Raw genomic sequence first — 18,704 nt, 5'->3', positions numbered from 1 at the left:
TTCTCTACACCGGAGAGAGCAAGTGGAAGTTGAGGCTGGATGGAGGAAACCACGCATGAAGGAGCTATCCTTGAGTATGTTGGTGAGGGCACGACCTGACCTGGCATAGCCTACTGGAGGATTGGGCGAATGAAGGTCAGGTAGATTTGTTTGAAGACATCACAGGAAGACCAGCTCTTTTGGCAACACTGAGGTAATGGATCCTTGGTCGTGCCTTGGAGAGCATGTATTTAATGTGGGCGTCCCATGACAAGTCAGGTGATAGCTATCTGAACTCCAAGCAGTTTAATCTAAGATTTCTCACCCTCACCTCACCCACAGTTAACAGGCCTGACTGTGAAGCGTGAACACACTTGGGGAAGCAGTTTTCAGCATAGGCTACCTTCCCGAAGTTCCCCATATGTGAACAGGTTTTCTCTCACCACACAAGATGCTTGAACTGGACACATTCGAATGTGATCACAATTCTCATTCATATATTATTTTAGTATATTGAAGATTAATTTTGTCTACGGAGTACGCCTAATATGTAAAGAAAATATGACAAAGCCTATAAAAAATTGGCTGGTGCAAGGCAAATTGGCTGGTGCACCTGTGCATTGGCCCAATGTGATATATGGATAACACGGCCCAGAGTCTTAGTTATTATTCTGGCCTAAATGAGTGTAGCTATGTAAACTGTGACGGGGGGGCTTTATGCATCCAGACCCAGGGGCCCATCATGTCATAATCCACACCTATACTTCAGGGAAGAGGTGACCACATGACCATAGGAGACTGCCCACTTTGAGAACCACTGCAATAAACAAGATCCGAATTGTAATTCAGGTGTCGTAAGGAGCTCCTTTTTGGCAATTGGCTGTCACATGACTGTTTGAGCATCGTGGGTGGGCGTGGCTCAGACGTCTCGCATCGCCTTTGCATACAGGAGGGTCAGTCTTACCACGTGAGACTAGTTGTTACACCGGCGAAACAACGAGCTGTTCGGAACCAAAGGCATTAAGGCAACATCTCCTCCGACAACAAGCATTCGTGAGTCTTTATCACATAATTATCCTACATATCACATACAGAGTACAACGTGGATTAACCAGCAGAAGAGTCGACTGTGGCGATTCGGACTATCTGGATTCTCGTTTCATCTCATTACAAAACGTTGTTCAGTTAGCATAGCTAGCTAACGTTAGCTGCCCACAGCGGGGCTCACTTACTGTAACGTTACTTTACTTTACGCTCATGTCAGTCGAAACACCTGATGGATATTTCACTTCAGTTCACACATAGTCACAGAAGGTTAGCTATAGCTCCATGGTAGCTACATTTTTGCTGCACGGTGTGAGTCAAGTCTAAATATTGACACTACATGCGCTGTCTTGTCCTGCAGGCGCGGACCTCTACGTTCAGTCAAACTCGGGATTTTGTGACGACAACCTGTCCTGAATATTTGTAGTTAGTTTCAGCTGATAAAAGTGCGCATAGTAACGAGGGGCACAGTTTCTTTGTGGAAATAAGAAATAGCGTGAATCGTTTAGCTGGTTTAGCTAGCAGCATGTGGCAAGGTGAGGCTGTAAATAAACCAGACGATATAAATGACCCGACTACGCCACCTGGGGAATTTCACCCCGACCCAGGAACTATAAGATGGAAACCTAGGCTAAATGAAATACAAGTCCCATAGACTACACAAGTTCAACACCTTAAAACAAGACAGAGACGTGGTTCCAAAAATAAATGTAAATTCATTGACTAAATGGCTGGAAGTGTCTGGAGGAAATAATTTAGCAGAGAAAATCCCATGTTTATAAATGTTTGGCAATATGTTTATTACAATAGTTTAGTTAACAGTAGATTCATTCTTTTTAATAACACTTTCCAATGCTTAAAACCAAACAACTATTAAAAAAGGGAGGGGGAATGTGGGCAAAGACCAGCCTACATAAGGGTGTGTTCCAGGAGTGCCACAATGTACCCACCACTCGTGTACTCACAGCAAACAGCAAATCACTGCAAACCAGGTGAAATATACGGTGTCCCAGTGCGCTTAACACTACAATCCGGTAAAGGGGACCACACTAGAGTGCCTAGCCTCCACCAGCCAATGCTCCACTAAGGGTTTAATGTAATCAATTAAAAGCAGCAGCAATAAAAGACAAGTACAAAAGTCAAAGCCAGTTGGTTCAATCTAAAACCAATTACCCAATACAAGTGGGACTCAGGTGATGGTAAAAACTAACAAGGCTAAAACAGTAATAAATCAAAACACTAAGGCAAAACAGCAGCTGATTAAGACCTAAAATACAAAAACACACATTAGCAAGGTCTACCACATGTCACCATTACCTCAGGTATATATTATACCCTACTTACCCCTAACACTAGTGACCATTACCTTGACATAAAGTGTATTGTCTAGGACTCAGGTTACAATCCACACTGCACAAACGGGCAGACAGGAACTCAAGGATGAGACATCAAGTCAGACACCAGTACGACCAGGTAGACGAACACAGGGGACTCACTGTGACACAAATACACTCTTAGTTTAAATTCCTGGATGCCTATGGAATCATGATTATGTTATTTGATCCGATAGACACTAAATAATGGAGGCAAAATATTGCTGTTTGGCATACTTCAGACTACACCAAATACATACTAACATAGCTAAAAAAAAAAAAAGTCTGTCAGAAGGCATTTCTCCCCCCCCCCCCCCCCCCCCCCCCCCCCCCCATTTGGGGGGGGGGGGGGTTTGTACAGTATTTTCTAGACAGTTTGTCCTGTGTGAGGGCTGCGTGCGTCAGTGCATGTGAGGTGTGGTGTGTGTGTGTGTGGTGTGTGTGTGCGAGTCAGTGCGTGTGTGTGTGTGTGGGATAGGCCTGTGAATCTTCACTGGCCTCACGATTCGATTCGATTACGATTCATCTGTCAACGATTCGATTCCACGATGCATCACGATGCATCTCGATACAGCTCCAACAGTATTGCAGCTCCAAGTATCAAATCTTCAATTTTCTGTATTACACATGGCTACTTTTTAATCAATTAATACAAGCAGTCAAAAAAAGTCCCTTTTTTACTCTAAAGTGCTTTAAAATCTGAATGTCAACAGAAATTTAAACATGAACGATTCAACGATTAATCTGTGAACGATTCGATTGTACGATTAACTTTGACAGCCCTAGTGTGGGAGGGGTCCTAGCTTTGTCTGAGGGGAGGCCTACAGGCTCAGACTTTGAAGACCTTTGCTGTATACTGTTTACACATTGACTTGTTCTTATGTATGAACGAAACACTATAACTTTATTTTGAAATGAAGGTGGCATCGTATTTCTGCTTTCAAAGCATTTTCATGCACTTTTGTCGTAACAAATAGATACAAATATAGGCCACTGCAGTTCGTAGCAAAATTAGTATCTTAAATGTGCCACAGCAGAATGTTGCGCCACCAAATGTTTTTGATTGTGCCACCATTTGTAAAAGTGAGTCTGGAGCCGTGTGTAAACTGACAAATGGAAGAAACACCTGCAAACTAAACTGCACTTGTATGTTTCATAGGCTAAAGATGGAGACGAGGAAGAAGAAGAAGAGGCTGGATCTTATGGACTCACTTCCTGTCACTTGTGTGAACATGTCTAAAGTCCAGAAGCTGAGAGCAGCGGTGAAGCAGCGACTAACTGCAGCTGCTGAAGAGATCTATGGGCTGATTGAAAGAACAATAGCAGAGTACGAGGAGGAAGCTTCTGCTTTAAAAAAGGAGAACGACCGACAACGGAAGCTGCTGGATGCTCTTTTAAACCCTAAAGTGCCCTTACACAGAGCAGGTTGGTGAAATGTGAAGGTTATTTTCACATTACTCATATACACATTGTGTGATATTTGTTCCAATCATGGAAGTTGGAAACCCTCATTAGTGTTTTGCTTGCACCTGTGTATGTTTACCCATACCTTTTGGACACAAAATGGCCACTGTGAATTTTTCAGGGTGGTAGGTGTTCACCTTATGTAGCCCCGCCCACTTGACCAGTTTGTGTTACGACTTACTGTTCAAAACGCCGTCTGTTTTACCTGCTCTGACCAGAGATCATCTCTCTGGTCAAAGCTAGTGACTCACTGGAAGCAGGCTGCAGAGATAAGCTCTGCCACAGGAAGTGCAAATACAATCCGTTCCGATTGTGTTTACACTTCCTGTTAGCCTCTCAAGCCAACACTGTCTCTTCTATATTAGGTGGGCCGATTAATTGCCCTAATTAGCTAATGATTGCCCTAATTACCTAATGATGATGCGATGTCACTCGGACAATGATGACATCTGGTGACATGATCACTGATGACATCATCATTGAGTGCTCTGTGTGTCTGTATGGGGACTTGGATTCGATGAGGATTATTTCTTGTTTTGTCTGCGTTTACTTTCAAAAAGCTGCTCTGAATCCAGAAACAAGTGTCTCTCGAGAACGTTACGTCGCGGACACCGTCATATTTTGTTGTGCACTGTGACTGGCTAGAGAGAGAGTTCCGTTAGTTTGGCAGCCAACCTGCCGGGCAGCCAGCAGCTGCTTTCCCCAGGGAAACAGAGAGGGCTCCCCGTGTGGCCGGAGGTCTGGAGGAGTGGAACGATTCCCTGAAAAGAGCGAGGCGAGCTGTTGTCTGTCAAACCCGATGGGGGGACATACAGATACGAGCGTCCGTGGCTATTTTATTCTATTTTATTTAGGGGACCCGTGCTGGGCAAGATGCTTTTACAGTGATTTGAACTCAGAGGAAAACAAACTGTTGCCCCTCGGATGGCCACGGAGTAAAGCCGAGGAGGGGACACTTTTGCTGGGGGTGGGGCCGGCTCACTGTTACCATGGAGACAACTGAAACCTGTCGCTGAAGTATAAAGTAAAAATGGCGTGCGACTCGTTTATTTCCGTCGAGAGACAGTTATCAAAAATGTCGAGTGTCCTGCCATGAATTAAGCTTTTGTGTGTGTGTGTGTGTGTGTGTGTGTGTGTGTGTGTGTGTGTGTGTGTGTGTGTGTGTGTGTGTGTGTGTGTGTGTGTGTGTGTGTGTGTGTGTGTGTGTGTGTGTGTGCATGTGTGTATTTCAGTCTTACCTCCAGATGTCCAGCAGCTGTTGGTCTATAAAGAAGAGGTTCCCTCTGAGCAGCAGGATTGGAGCTCCAGTCTGCACCAGGAGGGCCCGGAGCCCCCACATGATATTAAAGTGGAACAGGAGGACCCAGAGCCCCCACATGATATTAAAGAGGAACAGGAGGACCCAGAGCCCCCACATAATATTAAAGAGGAACAGGAGGAGGAAGTCTGTACCAGTCAGGGGGGAGAGCAGCTTCAAGGGCCGCAGGAGGCTGATCTCACCGAGTTCCCATTCACTCTTATCACTGTGCAAGTCCTAAGTTGGTACCCCTCGATAATTTTACCATTAACATTATGAAGTCATGGTGACAACATGTTGAGTTAGTTTTCCTTCATGTGAATATGTCTGTATTTCATTTGTACCTCCAGACCTCAAGAAGCTGTATGTCAGTAAAGAAGAGGTTTTGTCTGAGCAGCAGGAGGGCAGCCCCAGTCTGCACCAGGAGAACCCAGAGCCCCCACATGTTAAAGAGGAACAGGAGAACCCAGAGCCCCCACATGATATTAAAGAGGAACAGGAGGACCCAGAGCCCCCACATTTTAAAGAGGAACAGGAGGACCCAGAGCCCCCACATGTTAAAGAGGAACAAGAGGAGGAAGTCTGTACCAGTCAGGAGGGAGAGCAGCTTCAAGGGCCAGAGGAGACCCATATCACCAAGTCCCCATTCACTGCTGTCCCTGTAAAGAGTGAAGATGATGAAGGTAAACCTCAGTCCTCACAGCTTCATCAAAGCCAAACTGAGGAGAACAGAGAGGCACAGCCTCTAGCCAGCAGCTCAACTGAACAGATGAAAACAGAAGCTGAGGGAGAGGACTGTGGAGTATCAGAACCAGCCAGGAACTTAGATCCAGCTAGTCATTTACAAGCAACTAGTGCTGGCAAGACTGCAGACTCTTCTGACCCTGAGACTGAAGACAGTGATGGTTGGAAGGAGTCTAGGCAACCTCAGTCTGCTTTAGAGTCACTTGAAAACAATGAAGTCCGTATAAGTCGTAAGAGATCTGATACTGGGAAGGAAGTCTTTAGTGGCTCAACGTGTGGTAAGAGATATGACACCAAGGGAAGTCTGCAGACACACATGAGAGTCCACACTGGTGAGAAACGGTTTATTTGCTCAGACTGTGAAAAAAGTTTTGGTAAAAAAATAGAGTTGAAGAGACACATGCGAGTACACACAGGCGAGAGGCAGTTCAGTTGCTCAGACTGTGCGAAAAGTTTTAGTCGGGAAGGACACTTGAAGAGACACATGAGAGTCCACACACGCGACAAACCGTATAGTTGCTCAGACTGTGGTAACACCTTTAGTCAGAAAGAAAACTTGAAGTCACACATGAGAGTCCACACATGTGAGAAACCGTACAGTTGCTCAGACTGTGGTACAACTTTTAGTCAGAAAGCAAACTTGAAGACACACATGAGAGTCCACACACGTGACAAACCGTTCAGTTGCGCAGACTGTGGTAACACCTTTAGTCTGAAACAAAACTTGAAGACACACATGAGAGTCCACACAGGCGAGAAGCCATTTAGTTGCAGTGTTTGTGGGAGAAGTTTTCGCCGCCATCATCATCTCAAAAGCCATAAGTGTTGTGGTGAGAGGAGCAGCAGCAGCAGGTGAAGCTGCAGAGCTGAACTGTTCAGCAGTAACAGAGCAATACACTCACATCCCCATGTCACTTTAATTTCAATCAGTTTCAGGTCACTTAGGGTGCATTCGTAAATCCAATCTGACGCTCTTCACTAAAATGAGACTGCGGCTGTTCAAAGACGCAGAGCGAACGTGTCATTAGTTTTAGAAACATTGGCTACTGGCTAGCAGTTATCTAACTGCTACACATACAAACAGCTCACTCTTATCTGCTCTCAACTCCTCTGCCCCCTTCTCTTCTCTTCCAGCGCTCTGCTGCTCCGTCTGCTCAGACGGAATGCTGAGAGTGCTGCTCTGCCACTACGAGAGTGTAGCGCTCTGAATAACTGAACGCTGTATTCCAACAGCGCTCCCAATTTAACAACAGTCCAGTTTGTGCCAGAGTGCGCTCGGAGTGACATTTACGAACGCACCCACCATCAAGCTGGGCAATAATTCTATGTTATCATTTATTGTCTTTCAGTAGAATCATATTGTTATACGAGTTATTGTGAACAAAGTTCTATTCCAAATAATTTCAGTAGAATCACAGACTTCATGTTTAGAAGAGGCTCAAGTGTGTTCACCACAGTCAGGCTTTTCTTAAGCCCTGTGCCTGTTAACTGTGGGTGAGAGATCTCCACAAGATAGCTGTAGACTAGACTTGGGGAAGTAGTTCTCAGCCTACCTTCCCGAAGTTCCCCCATGTGAACAGGTTTTCTCTCACCACACAAAATGCTTGAACTGGACACATTCAAAATGTGATCACGATTCGCATTCATATATTATTTTAGTATTGAAGATTAATTTTGGCTACAGAGTACGCCTAACATGTAAAGAAAATATGACAAAGCTTATAAAAAAAAATATTTGAATGGGTGGTGCCGACCCCCAACAAGTCAAATTGGCTGGCGCCCGATGTGATATATGGATAATCCGGCCCAGAGTTTTAGTTATTATTCTGCCCTAAATTGGTGTATGTGCACTGAGAGGGGGGGGGGGGGGCCTTTATGCATCCAGGCCCATCATGTCATAATCCACCTATACTTCACGGGAGAGGTGACCACATGACCATAGGAGACTGCTAGTACCATCTTTTACAATTGGCGCAATTGGGCGGAGCCTGCGGTGACATATCTACTAGTAATATTGACAATCTTTAACTCGAACTTACACAACCCACCCACTAGAGGACAGTAAAACATTTCCCCACATTCAGTTTTTCTAGTAGTTTTCCACCTGTTAAGTTACCTCTTGATACAAATGAATAGTAAACGCATATATATGTGTACTGTATTATACTACATGACAAAAAAAAACGGTCTATTATAAACAGCCCAATTCTGTTGTTTTAGTCCTCCATCACTCTCCTTTCTCTGTTCTCTGATTCATCCTCAGCACTCTGAGGAAGCTGTGTGCAGTCTGGAGGGAGGAGAGGTCTTTAACAGACATGATGTTTTTGTTTTACTGACTGTTTTTGGTCTTGCTTTGATTTGTTGACTAAGGGCTTGACTGTGCATTTAATAAAGCTTTTGCTAACACTCGTTTTCTGTGAGTAAGCTGATTGTAAGGTGATATGCAAAAGCTGTGAAATGTCTTGCTGGTGTGTAACAGGCGGGGGCTGAAAGGGAAGGAACCAGAGTTGCATGTGAGACAGAGATACTGACAACATCACTCACGATACGATGAAATCACAATTGCTTGATTTTGCTGCAAAAAGAAAATGTATTGGACTAAACAACACTAATCCACCCTCATATTCAGCAGAACACATCACACTAAATTGGATTTACCAGCAGCTGAACAGTACGATTAAATCACAATTGCGGTAAATCAGGCGATTTCAAAACGTGTATTTTTGTGCCTCCTCATCGTGCACATGAAAGTGGTTGGCAGTGAGGGTTAATTTAACCCATTGATACCTGATGCAGCATTTGTGTGTGTATCCCTTTAAGACCGCGAACCGCGGTTCGCGGTCACCCCCCCCCACACACACACACAATGAAAGTGAATGTCCAGTTCAACCTCAGCCTCTGAAACTCTTGAATCTTTTGAAATATAAACTTGAGTCATTTTCTGTTAAATAGCAAGTTACATTCATCTTCTGACCTCATTAGTGAAAATTGAGCTGTTTACTTCCTGGCATATAGAGCAAAACCATTTTGTGCCAAATGAACAACTGACACTGAAAAACCCTTTATTAGTGAAAGATAAATTACATTTGAATGCATGTCATTGGTTATCGGATTCAATTAATAACCCCTTGTCAACAAGACTGGACATTAGCAATTAGGCTACTCCCTCAGTGACTTTTACAACTAATGATCTTCTACTTAACTTTATTGCTGTCAACTTGCAATTTCAAGGCAGCAAAGAAACTTGTTTGTTAGTTAAGGAACCTTCATATTTTTTGCAGCACCGGAAGCATCACTAAAATTCCCCATCTCTCTCTCTCTCCCCCCCCCCTATCTCTCTCTCTCTCTCTCTCTCCTCCTTACTCCCGGCTACTAGGGGTGTCACGATACACTCAGTTCACGATACGATACGTATCACGATACTGGGTTCACGATAACGATACGATACGATACAATTTTAACAATATTTTTTTAAACTTGAATAATGACAATATATGACTGGAAAAGTAGTATTTTATTTGAAATGCACAAATACAAAACATGCTGTTGTGGGAAATTGTTATTACAATAACAACTAGAAAAAACATGAGATTGGAGATAAGGCTTATCTTGAAATAGAATGAGTTACACCGTCACTTAGATTTACTTTGAACTAAAAGGTTTCTCAGCAGTATAAATTCTCATTATGCATCTTCAGTTTTTCTTCAAACTCAAACAACAAGACTTTTCTTAATCTATTTTTTATGCATCTTCAGTTTTTAAACAGTTTTGCCAGAAACTCAATTGAATGGTTTCTCTCCTGTATAACTTCTCATGTGTCTCTTCAGAGACTTGTTCAACTGAACTACTTTCCACACATTGAACTTCAACAAACAAAGACGTTTCTTAGTCTATTTTTTGAAAAAAAAAAAAATTTTTTTTTTTTTTTTTTTTTTGCGATATGAGATTTCATCTCAACGATACATATCGTGACGTTTTACTATCGCGAAATTTCGTGGGACGATATATTGTGACACCCCTACCGGCTACCTGACAACAGTTACCAATAGGAGGAGACAAGTCGCACAAGTCTCCCTTTACAGAGATGCCAACTTTATGCTCATGCTTTTTTTCTTTAAAAAAAAAACTTGCAGTCTTTTGCATGCATTCTAAATGTGCTATTTTTGCCTATTTCTAATGGTATATTTCCGCATACTAGTGCCCCTAAACAATATTGGAATTGCATAAATTGGATATGACTGGAAAGCTGAGACTCTTGTGAATTCAATTAGCCAAATTGTACTCATGTGTGATGATGTATGTTAGTCCCCATAGTAGCCATTTTTCATTGTAGTTAGATTCTTTTTTTTAAACCTCACTGTACAGAATGAGCTATTGTGACCTCTAGGATAATCACAACCTCATGAAACTTTACAACCACATACTAGAGACCTATAGGGCATTCAGAGGGATGTATGGCATGGGGATGGCCATCATATTTCCATCATGTTCTAAGCCCTTATATAAACATTCAACATCTGAATAGATAATTTGATGATAATAATAATAATAATAATTTGATAGCCTAATCAAAACATTACATATTTATGACTAGAAACCATTGAGCTGCACCTCAAATTAAGGTAGGGAGGGATGGAGTAGAAGAGGTTAAAGGAATTCTTCTCAAGAATATAATTGTATTGTTTTCTTCATAGGCTGTTTATATGTTGAATAACTTGATTCTGCAAAATAAGCCAAGTATATAGTGCAAAAGCATTTGAACTAGCGTTCCACTATGGTGGTACTCAAAAATTATTTTGTTTGGCAGATCTGCATGTGCACCCCCCCCCCCCCCCCCCCTTTTTTTTTTTTTACATTGAGCACCTGCCCCTCTAAAGGTCTCTGCACGGCCCTGTTCTTGTGAGTCTACGTTTCTGAGATGGAGACAGTAATAATTTAAACGTACTTTTGCTATTGATCTCTATATGGGAATTCCTTCCATCACTGATAGGGAATGTAAGAGCTTTTCTCAAAACACTGCAACAGTTCCAAGATAACACTTTGTTTTTGGCAAGAAACTTCAGAGCATTTGTTCATCCGTGTGTGTGTGTGTGTGTGTGTGTGTGTGTGTGTGTGTGTGTGTGTGTGTGTGTGTGTGTGTGTGTGTGTGTGTGTGTGTGTGTTTTAAGAAATATGTACTCCACTGCTTTATAAAACAATATGTGACACAATTTATTCATACAGTACACAAACATTCATTTGAAACTAATTATTTCAAGTTCAAAAGACATTTTGGGGAGATTTGCACTATAGTGAAAAATTGCTACAATATGTCTATGCTATTGCAAGGACATAGACCTACTACTGTGGCAGCCAATAGACTATTGTACTTTATGCTACTACCTCTATATTCCTACAGACTGATGTGGCACTGAATGAGTTTATAGGAACAATAGGTACTTTATTGTGTCTTATGCTATTAGTAGCTACTATAGTTTCCCTGTGATATTTGTAAGCTATCATTCTAAATATATCATAGGATTATACAATTATTTTTTGTAAGGGTGGGCAGCCATTTAAGTGCATTCTGCTCTTCTAGCTGTATGTATCACAAAATATTGTTATAGCTATGCTTATACATACTACATAATGACATGTTATATAGCCTAGGAATTGTGTACCAGCGTTTCATATCAGAACCTGTCCATTACATTCAGACTTCCAGCAGCTCATAAGCATTTGAGCAGGAAGAAGTTGCAGAAAGCTCCCCGGGGACAGTCGCACATCTTGCCGATCCGAGCGCCCTTCCTCACCGCGCACTGCTCCCCGACATCACACTGAGAGGGAGAGCCAGACACACCTGATTATCACCTGCACTAACCACACACGCACGCACGCACACACGCGTGCACACACACACGCGCGCACACACACACACACGCGCGCGCACACACACACACACACACACACACACACACACACACACACACACACACACACACACACACACACACACACACACACACACACACACACACACTTTCTAGCGCCTCAACTGACGTTTATGAAAGTTTCACAGCTCTGGTTTAGGAAGGTTATGCTTATGGTTATGAGGATGATGATGATTATTATGTAGGCCTACCGTTGCAACTTGTCCGAATTTCTTTTCCCATAAAGGCAGCCGTTTAGTCTGCAGCTTTTCAAGAACTTCCTGCAGAGCTCCAAGCTGTGAAGATATAGAAGACCCATATATCATAAGATGGGCTATAACCATGTAGCCTAATATAATTGACTGTATTGACATAAGCAGGAATCAGTTTTTTCTTTCTTTCATTCTTTGTTTGTTGTTTGTTTGTTTCTTCCTTTCTTTCTTTCTTTCTTTCTTTTGAGAATATAGAGTTCATCGGGTTATAGGCTGATTTAAAACGAGATTTTATGAGCAAAAATATCTCAGCATGCATCTTAAACACACCAGATTGATTTGCATGCTTAATAACACACACACACACACACACACACACACACACACACACACACACACACACACACACACACACACACACACACACACACACACACACACACACACACACTGCTTAATAACACACACACACACACACACACACACACACACATATATACGGTATATATATATATATATATATATATATATATATATATATATATATATATATATATATATATATATATATATATATATATATAGGCTATATATATATAATTTACTTTTGTAAATATTGGTTTAGTTTAGTTTATTAGGACGTTTATTGGTGGTTATATTTTGCCTCATAATGAACAGATTTGTATTTAACCTACCACTGCACACATGAAACATGCAGAGGACATACAATGCGCAAAAGTTAGAATTATAAAGTTAGCCTACAATTTAGTTTGATAAAACAATCCAACCTGTTGCACACTCACAGTCACATAGGACAAAGATGATATCATCTTACCAGCTGTTTCTCGCTGGTCAGGTTGGGATCTTTGGGGTAGAAGTCCCGCAGCGCTCTGGGGCTCAGCAGCTCCTCTTCGGACGAATCGGACTCCACCTCGAACACCTCGGCTCCTGCTGCAGCCCTTGCGGCCCGGGCCCGGCCCGCTCCTGGGCCGGACCCGGACAGCAGCAGCAGGGCGCAGAGGAGCGCGCCGGTCGAGTTCTGCATGGTCCCGGTGCACGGTGACGGCAGCATTTGTGTTCAACCGTTCAACTGCCGCTCCTCCACTCCAAACATCTTTTTATCTGACTCTGCACATCTGCTCGCTCCACCATTGACCCCCCCCCCCTCTCTTTCTCTCATGCGTAAGAGCTGCTGTGTGGGCGAGCCATTGCGTAAAAGTTGCTGGGCAAAATCTATCTCGGAAGCGGTCGGAAGTCAACAACAACAATAACAAACAGCAGCAGCAGCAGCAGCGTTCAAGATTCAAGAATCAAGATTAATTTTAATAGGCAGTGTGAGATAGGAATTTGACTACAGTAGGTAGGCAGCTGAGCTCAGCAATCACATCACGTCCATAGCAGAAGATGAAGTAGAAACCAAACTCAAATGATAAATGATAAATATAGTGCAAAAATAAAACTTAACTAAAGTCATTTAAAGTGACTAATGGGGGAGGTTGTGGGGGGGGGGGGGGGGGGGGACTGTCGGTGGTGGGATAAAGTCTGTAAATGTCAGACGTCGAGGGGCGGCATTAGCTCAGGAGGTAGAGCTATCTCCTGGGAATCGGAAGGTTCCCGGTTCGAGGCTGGCCGAGCAGACGCCGTCGGTGTGTGAATGGCTTTGGGTAGTTGATAGACTAGGCTACATAAAATGCGCTCTATAAATACAAATATATAGGCTATATATAAATACAGTCCATTTACCATTTACCATTAATGTCCATGGGGGGACCCCAGCATGGGATTGTTACTGCAAAATAACAGATTACTATCAGATATAACTTAAAGGAATAGTTCACCCAAAAATGAAAAGAGTGATGATGGGTGTAACAACATGTTGGAGATTTGGAGAGGTTTATGCTCTGCAATGCAACGGCATTCTAATTTGACAGGTAATGACTTAAAACTGTAAACTGCTTTATACCCCCTGGTAACAGTCATTTGTCTCACCTACTCTCCCAAATTGGCAGTTACATCCTTTCCTGCATTCAAACTTCACAACAACTCGACTCCCTCTGCTGGAAATGAGCAGGAAATCAGTTTTGATCTCAAATGTTTCTATTTTGCTCAATGAAATCTAATAGTGTGGAAACTCCCTCGCAGAAAGTCTGCCTGGAGGAAGATGAAGAGACTTTTCTGACCTAAACAAAATGGTTGGATGGATAAGTGGATTGTTTACTTGAGTAGCCTAATCGGGAAGAAATTCCAATACAATGAAGAAATCAGAACATTTGGAAAATGTGTTCAGTATGCATACTGCACCATTCCAACAACTACAACACCATGCTGAAAGATAGACGTTTATGTTGCTTGTGTCTGTGCAATAACACTTTAATAACACTGCAGTTATCATGCAAATCAACAGAATAATGAGAGTGATGCTCTTATTAGTGCCCTATGATGTTGGTGCTGCAACAGTGGACATAATAATTCTGACAGACAGACAGACAGACAGACAGACAGACAGTTAGACAGACAGACAGACAGACAGACAGTCAGACAGACAGACAGACAGACAGACAGACAGACAGTTAGACAGACAGTTAGACAGACAGACAAATAGGATTATCTGATCATCAAGTCAAGCCAAATATGTTGTTACAATATAAAATATAACAATTCCAGTAAATGCATTTATACAACTTCCATCCTGAGTGTTTATGTCAAACACATTCTACACCCCCAAACCACAACATCATATTATTGTACATGGTAAATGGCCTGCATTTATATAGTGCTTTTATCCAAAGCGCTTTACAATCAGTAGGTACATTCACCCATTCATACACCGATGGCGGCAGGCTACCACGCAGGGTGCTGGCACACCATCAGGAGCAATTTGGGCTTCAGTATCTTGCCCAAGGACACTTCGACATGCAGACTGGAGGAGGCGGGAATCGAACCACCGACCTCTTTTATCCAAAGCGATTAGTGGACAACGCGCTCTACCTCCTGAGCTACAGCCTGCTGAGGACACACTATGACCAGGCATAATGCTTAAAGACCAGGCATAATGCTTATACTCTAGCACTATGACCAGGCATAACACTTACTGTAGCACTTATTGGGCATCCTGTGCCAGGGTAATGTAGCCAGTGGGTGGTGCTATTCAGTGAGTAAACCGACAGACGTTAAAGGCCACAGCTTTTAGCCTCCTCGCGAGAGCGTCCGCCTCCCATGCCGGAGGTTCTGAGCTCGATCCCCAGCTGTGGGGAACTACACAACGCGGGTGACACTGGTGCTGCTGTGACCCGGATGGGAGTGAGGTCTAGTGACAGATGCTAGAGCTCATGGATTTTAGCCTCCTCGTTAGAGCATCCGCATCCCATGCCGGAGGTTGTGAGTTCGATTCCCAGCTCTGGGGGGACTACACGTGAGTCACATCGATGTTAGTTAGCTGGTGCATTGCGACCCATCAGCAGATGGAGATGCCAGATCAGGAGGGCTTTGGTTGTGCTGGAGGCTGCATGACTCATTTCTCTCTGTGCACTTTGAATGACTTAGTTAGACTCCAACATTTCATTCGCAAAAACCGGCCGACTTCATTCACAACCAGCAGTTCATTCGTTTTGCAGCCGTACGGCCACCGGCGGTCATTTGTCATTGGTTCACAATTTTTTGCAAGATCGACTGGCCCGATCTAAATTGATCAGCGCTGGTTTCCATGTGAGCATGTGTTTTGGTGCGACTCAATCTGTTCTCAGACGGTGTTTTCTGCATCAATGACCTTTTGATAGACCACGAGATTTATAGAGTTGACTGACACAACGGATCCTGCTAGCCAGTCAGCATCTGGGACAATTTCTACTCTAGAAGAAACACTTCAAAACACAATTCAGGATGAACAGGTGTTTTGGTGATTTGGCCTTCTTGGTAACACAACACAAGCATTGGAATTACAACCTGAAGACTGCAAAACCTTACAGAGCACTAAAGTTGTTCCCTACTAAATGTAGCATGTAGGAACACTTGTGTGTAATGCATTGCTTCCTCTTAGTTTTTTAACCCCCCCCCCCCCCCCCCCGTAGCATTTGGTTGACTCATATGTAGCTAATTGCTGTATCTTTACATTACATTACATTACGTCATTTGGCAGACGCTTTTATCCAAAGCGACTTACAATAACACATTTTTGTCAGCAATAGAGCAAACCAACTATGTAACACAATCTATGATAACTACAATTTCTGAAGGAACAGTGGTACAAGTTAAGTTCGTACAAGGTTCGTTTTTTTTTTTTTTTTTTTGTATCTTTGTATCTTGAGCCTCACAAGTCATCTCTATGAAACACAACCACCAATGAGCTGTGTTATCACTGCTGTCCACCAATGAGCTGTGTTATTACTGCTGTCAAGTCATCTCTATGAAACACAGCCACCAATAAGCTGTGTTATTACTGCTGTCAAGTCATCTCTATGAAACACAACCACCAATAAGCTGTGTTTTTACTGCTGTCAAGTCATCTCTATGAAACACAGCCACCAATAAGCTGTGTTATTACTGCTGTCAAGTCATCTCTATGAAACACAGCCACCAATGAGCTGTGTTATTACTGCTGTCAAGTCATCTCTATGAAACACAGCCACCAATGAGCTGTGTTATTACTGCTGTCAAGTCATCTCTATGAAACACAGCCACCAATAAGCTGTGTTATTACTGCTGTCAAGTCATCTCTATGAAACACAGCCACCAATGAGCTGTGTTATTACTGCTGTCAAGTCATCTCTATGAAACACAGCCACCAATGAGCTGTGTTATTACTGCTGTCAAGTCATCTCTATGAAACACAGCCACCAATAAGCTGTGTTATTACTGCTGTCAAGTCATCTCTATGAAACACAGCCACCAATGAGCTGTGTTATTACTGCTGTCAAGTCATCTCTATGAAACACAACCACCAATAAGCTGTGTTATTACTGCTGTCAAGTCATCTCTATGAAACACAGCCACCAATAAATAAGCTGTGTTATTACTGCTGTCAAGTCATCTCTATGAAACACAACCACCAATAAATAAGCTGTGTTATTACAGCTGTCAAGCATATGTGATTTACAAACCCAAAGGCGTTTGCGTTTGACTCCACCAGTGGCTGTCACTTCTAATTTCACATGACTGGATGAGTCACCACCTCAAAAGCCCTTTCTGTTACCAGCTTTAGGAGATCTTCCTTCTCCTGGACCTTCTCCACTGAACCCCAACGACTGTGCAGCTCAGTCAGTCTCTCGTTTACTTGTGCATTTTCCTCCTGAAAACGGATTTCAGCATCATTCTAGGGACAGGAGCACATCAGGACATTCCATGCATGTGGATATCTTGCATGTTTTAATTAATGCTATTTGTAAAAAGCTGCCCTTCCTTTTACGAACATGAGATAATTGGTTCTGTTTGGTTGGTGATTGGATGAGTCACCAATTCAAATGCCCTTTATGCTGCCAGGTTTCCTGGACCCTTCTCCACTGAACCTGAAGTTCTGGTTCAGTTCAGTGCAGTTCAGACCAAAGAGATGCACATCGACTTCAGAAAGAACCCCTCTGTCATCTCCTCTGTCATTATTAACGATCAGGCGGTCGAGGTTGTGCAGCAGTACAAGTACCTCGGCACTATAATAGATGATAAGCTAACCTTTGAGCTTCATGTAGATGCAATGTGTCAGAAAGCACACCAGCGCATGTTTTTTTATCGTAAGCTATGAAATTTTAATGTCGACAGGACTTTTATGAAAATGATTTTTTCTTGTTTTATTGAATCACTTCTTACTTGCTCGTTTGTGGGCTGGTATGGGTCTCTTACCCTCAAGAATAAGAACCGGCGGGTAGAGTGAAGGTGTGCAGCAAAATTGCTCACAACACTCTAACCTTCATAGCCTGTACAAAGTTAAGACCTTGAAGAAGGCACAGTCAATCTTGACTGACTCTAGCCAACAGAAGACGCAAGGTACCAGTAGAGGGTATGCTTGGCGTCCAAACTACAGTATAAAGACAAAGCTGTTATGAAATGTCTATTTTATCCTCTTTTTTATTTTCTTATGTCATCCATTTTATGTGAAGCACTTTGAACTGCATCTGTGTATGAAATGTGCTATACAAATAAACTTGACTTGACTTGACTTGACTTGACTTGACTTGACTTGACTTGACTAGCCACCCTCTGACCCTGGAGTTTGAGCTGCCCCCGTCTGGTCGCAGATCCAGTCTGCCAAAATGCAGAACCAACAGGCACCAAAACTCATTTGTTCCTGCTGCCATTGGCTTCTGAAATAAGCCCATGTGATTTTCACATTGTATTCGTTGTAATTTGTTGTTTCTGTTTGTTTAATGATTTTGTTTTATGCTTCTACTGGCTGCTTCACAAATTGCCCCTCGGGGATAAAGAAAGACTACCTTGCACCTTGGATAATCACAACATAGTGGCAACCATTGCCAATAAATCACACATCACGTGTGAAATCACTCTGAACTAAGTTGCGCACCATTACGATTCTCTCAATAGGGAATGGTTTGTGCTAACAGAGAATGACTTCACCGCCTGATGTCATTTCCCGGAAGGGTTCTTCTGTCTCGTTTTTCTTAATATTCGTTCAAAGGAGTCAAGAGTGGATTTGTTGAAGGTCAGCTGAGTTCCGCCAATATCATTATTAAATTAC

General features: G+C 42.7%; 1 protein-coding gene across 2 annotated transcripts; it reads right to left on the bottom strand.

Moving 5' to 3' along the window:
* Positions 1–11,238: 11,238 nt before the first annotated feature.
* Positions 11,239–13,097, bottom strand: cart3 (cocaine- and amphetamine-regulated transcript 3). 2 transcript variants are annotated; one of them, XM_083652919.1, is made up of 3 exons: positions 12,858–13,097; positions 12,023–12,106; positions 11,239–11,717 (listed from the first exon to the last, which is right to left on the bottom strand). In XM_083652919.1, exons 1-3 carry the CDS (start codon positions 13,092–13,094, stop codon positions 11,610–11,612), a joined length of 429 nt encoding a protein of 142 aa, XP_083509045.1. In that variant the 5' UTR covers positions 13,095–13,097; the 3' UTR covers positions 11,239–11,609. The 2 variants fall into 2 exon arrangements, with proteins under 2 accessions (XP_083509045.1, XP_083509046.1); XM_083652920.1 differs by lacking the exon at positions 12,023–12,106.
* Positions 13,098–18,704: the final 5,607 nt, after the last annotated feature.

Source organism: Poromitra crassiceps (assembly GCF_964638095.1).
Source record: "Poromitra crassiceps genome assembly, chromosome: 16".
NCBI lineage: Eukaryota > Metazoa > Chordata > Actinopteri > Beryciformes > Melamphaidae > Poromitra > Poromitra crassiceps.
Note: the sequence above shows the minus strand (reverse complement) of the source record. Positions and strands in the feature narration are given on the sequence as shown.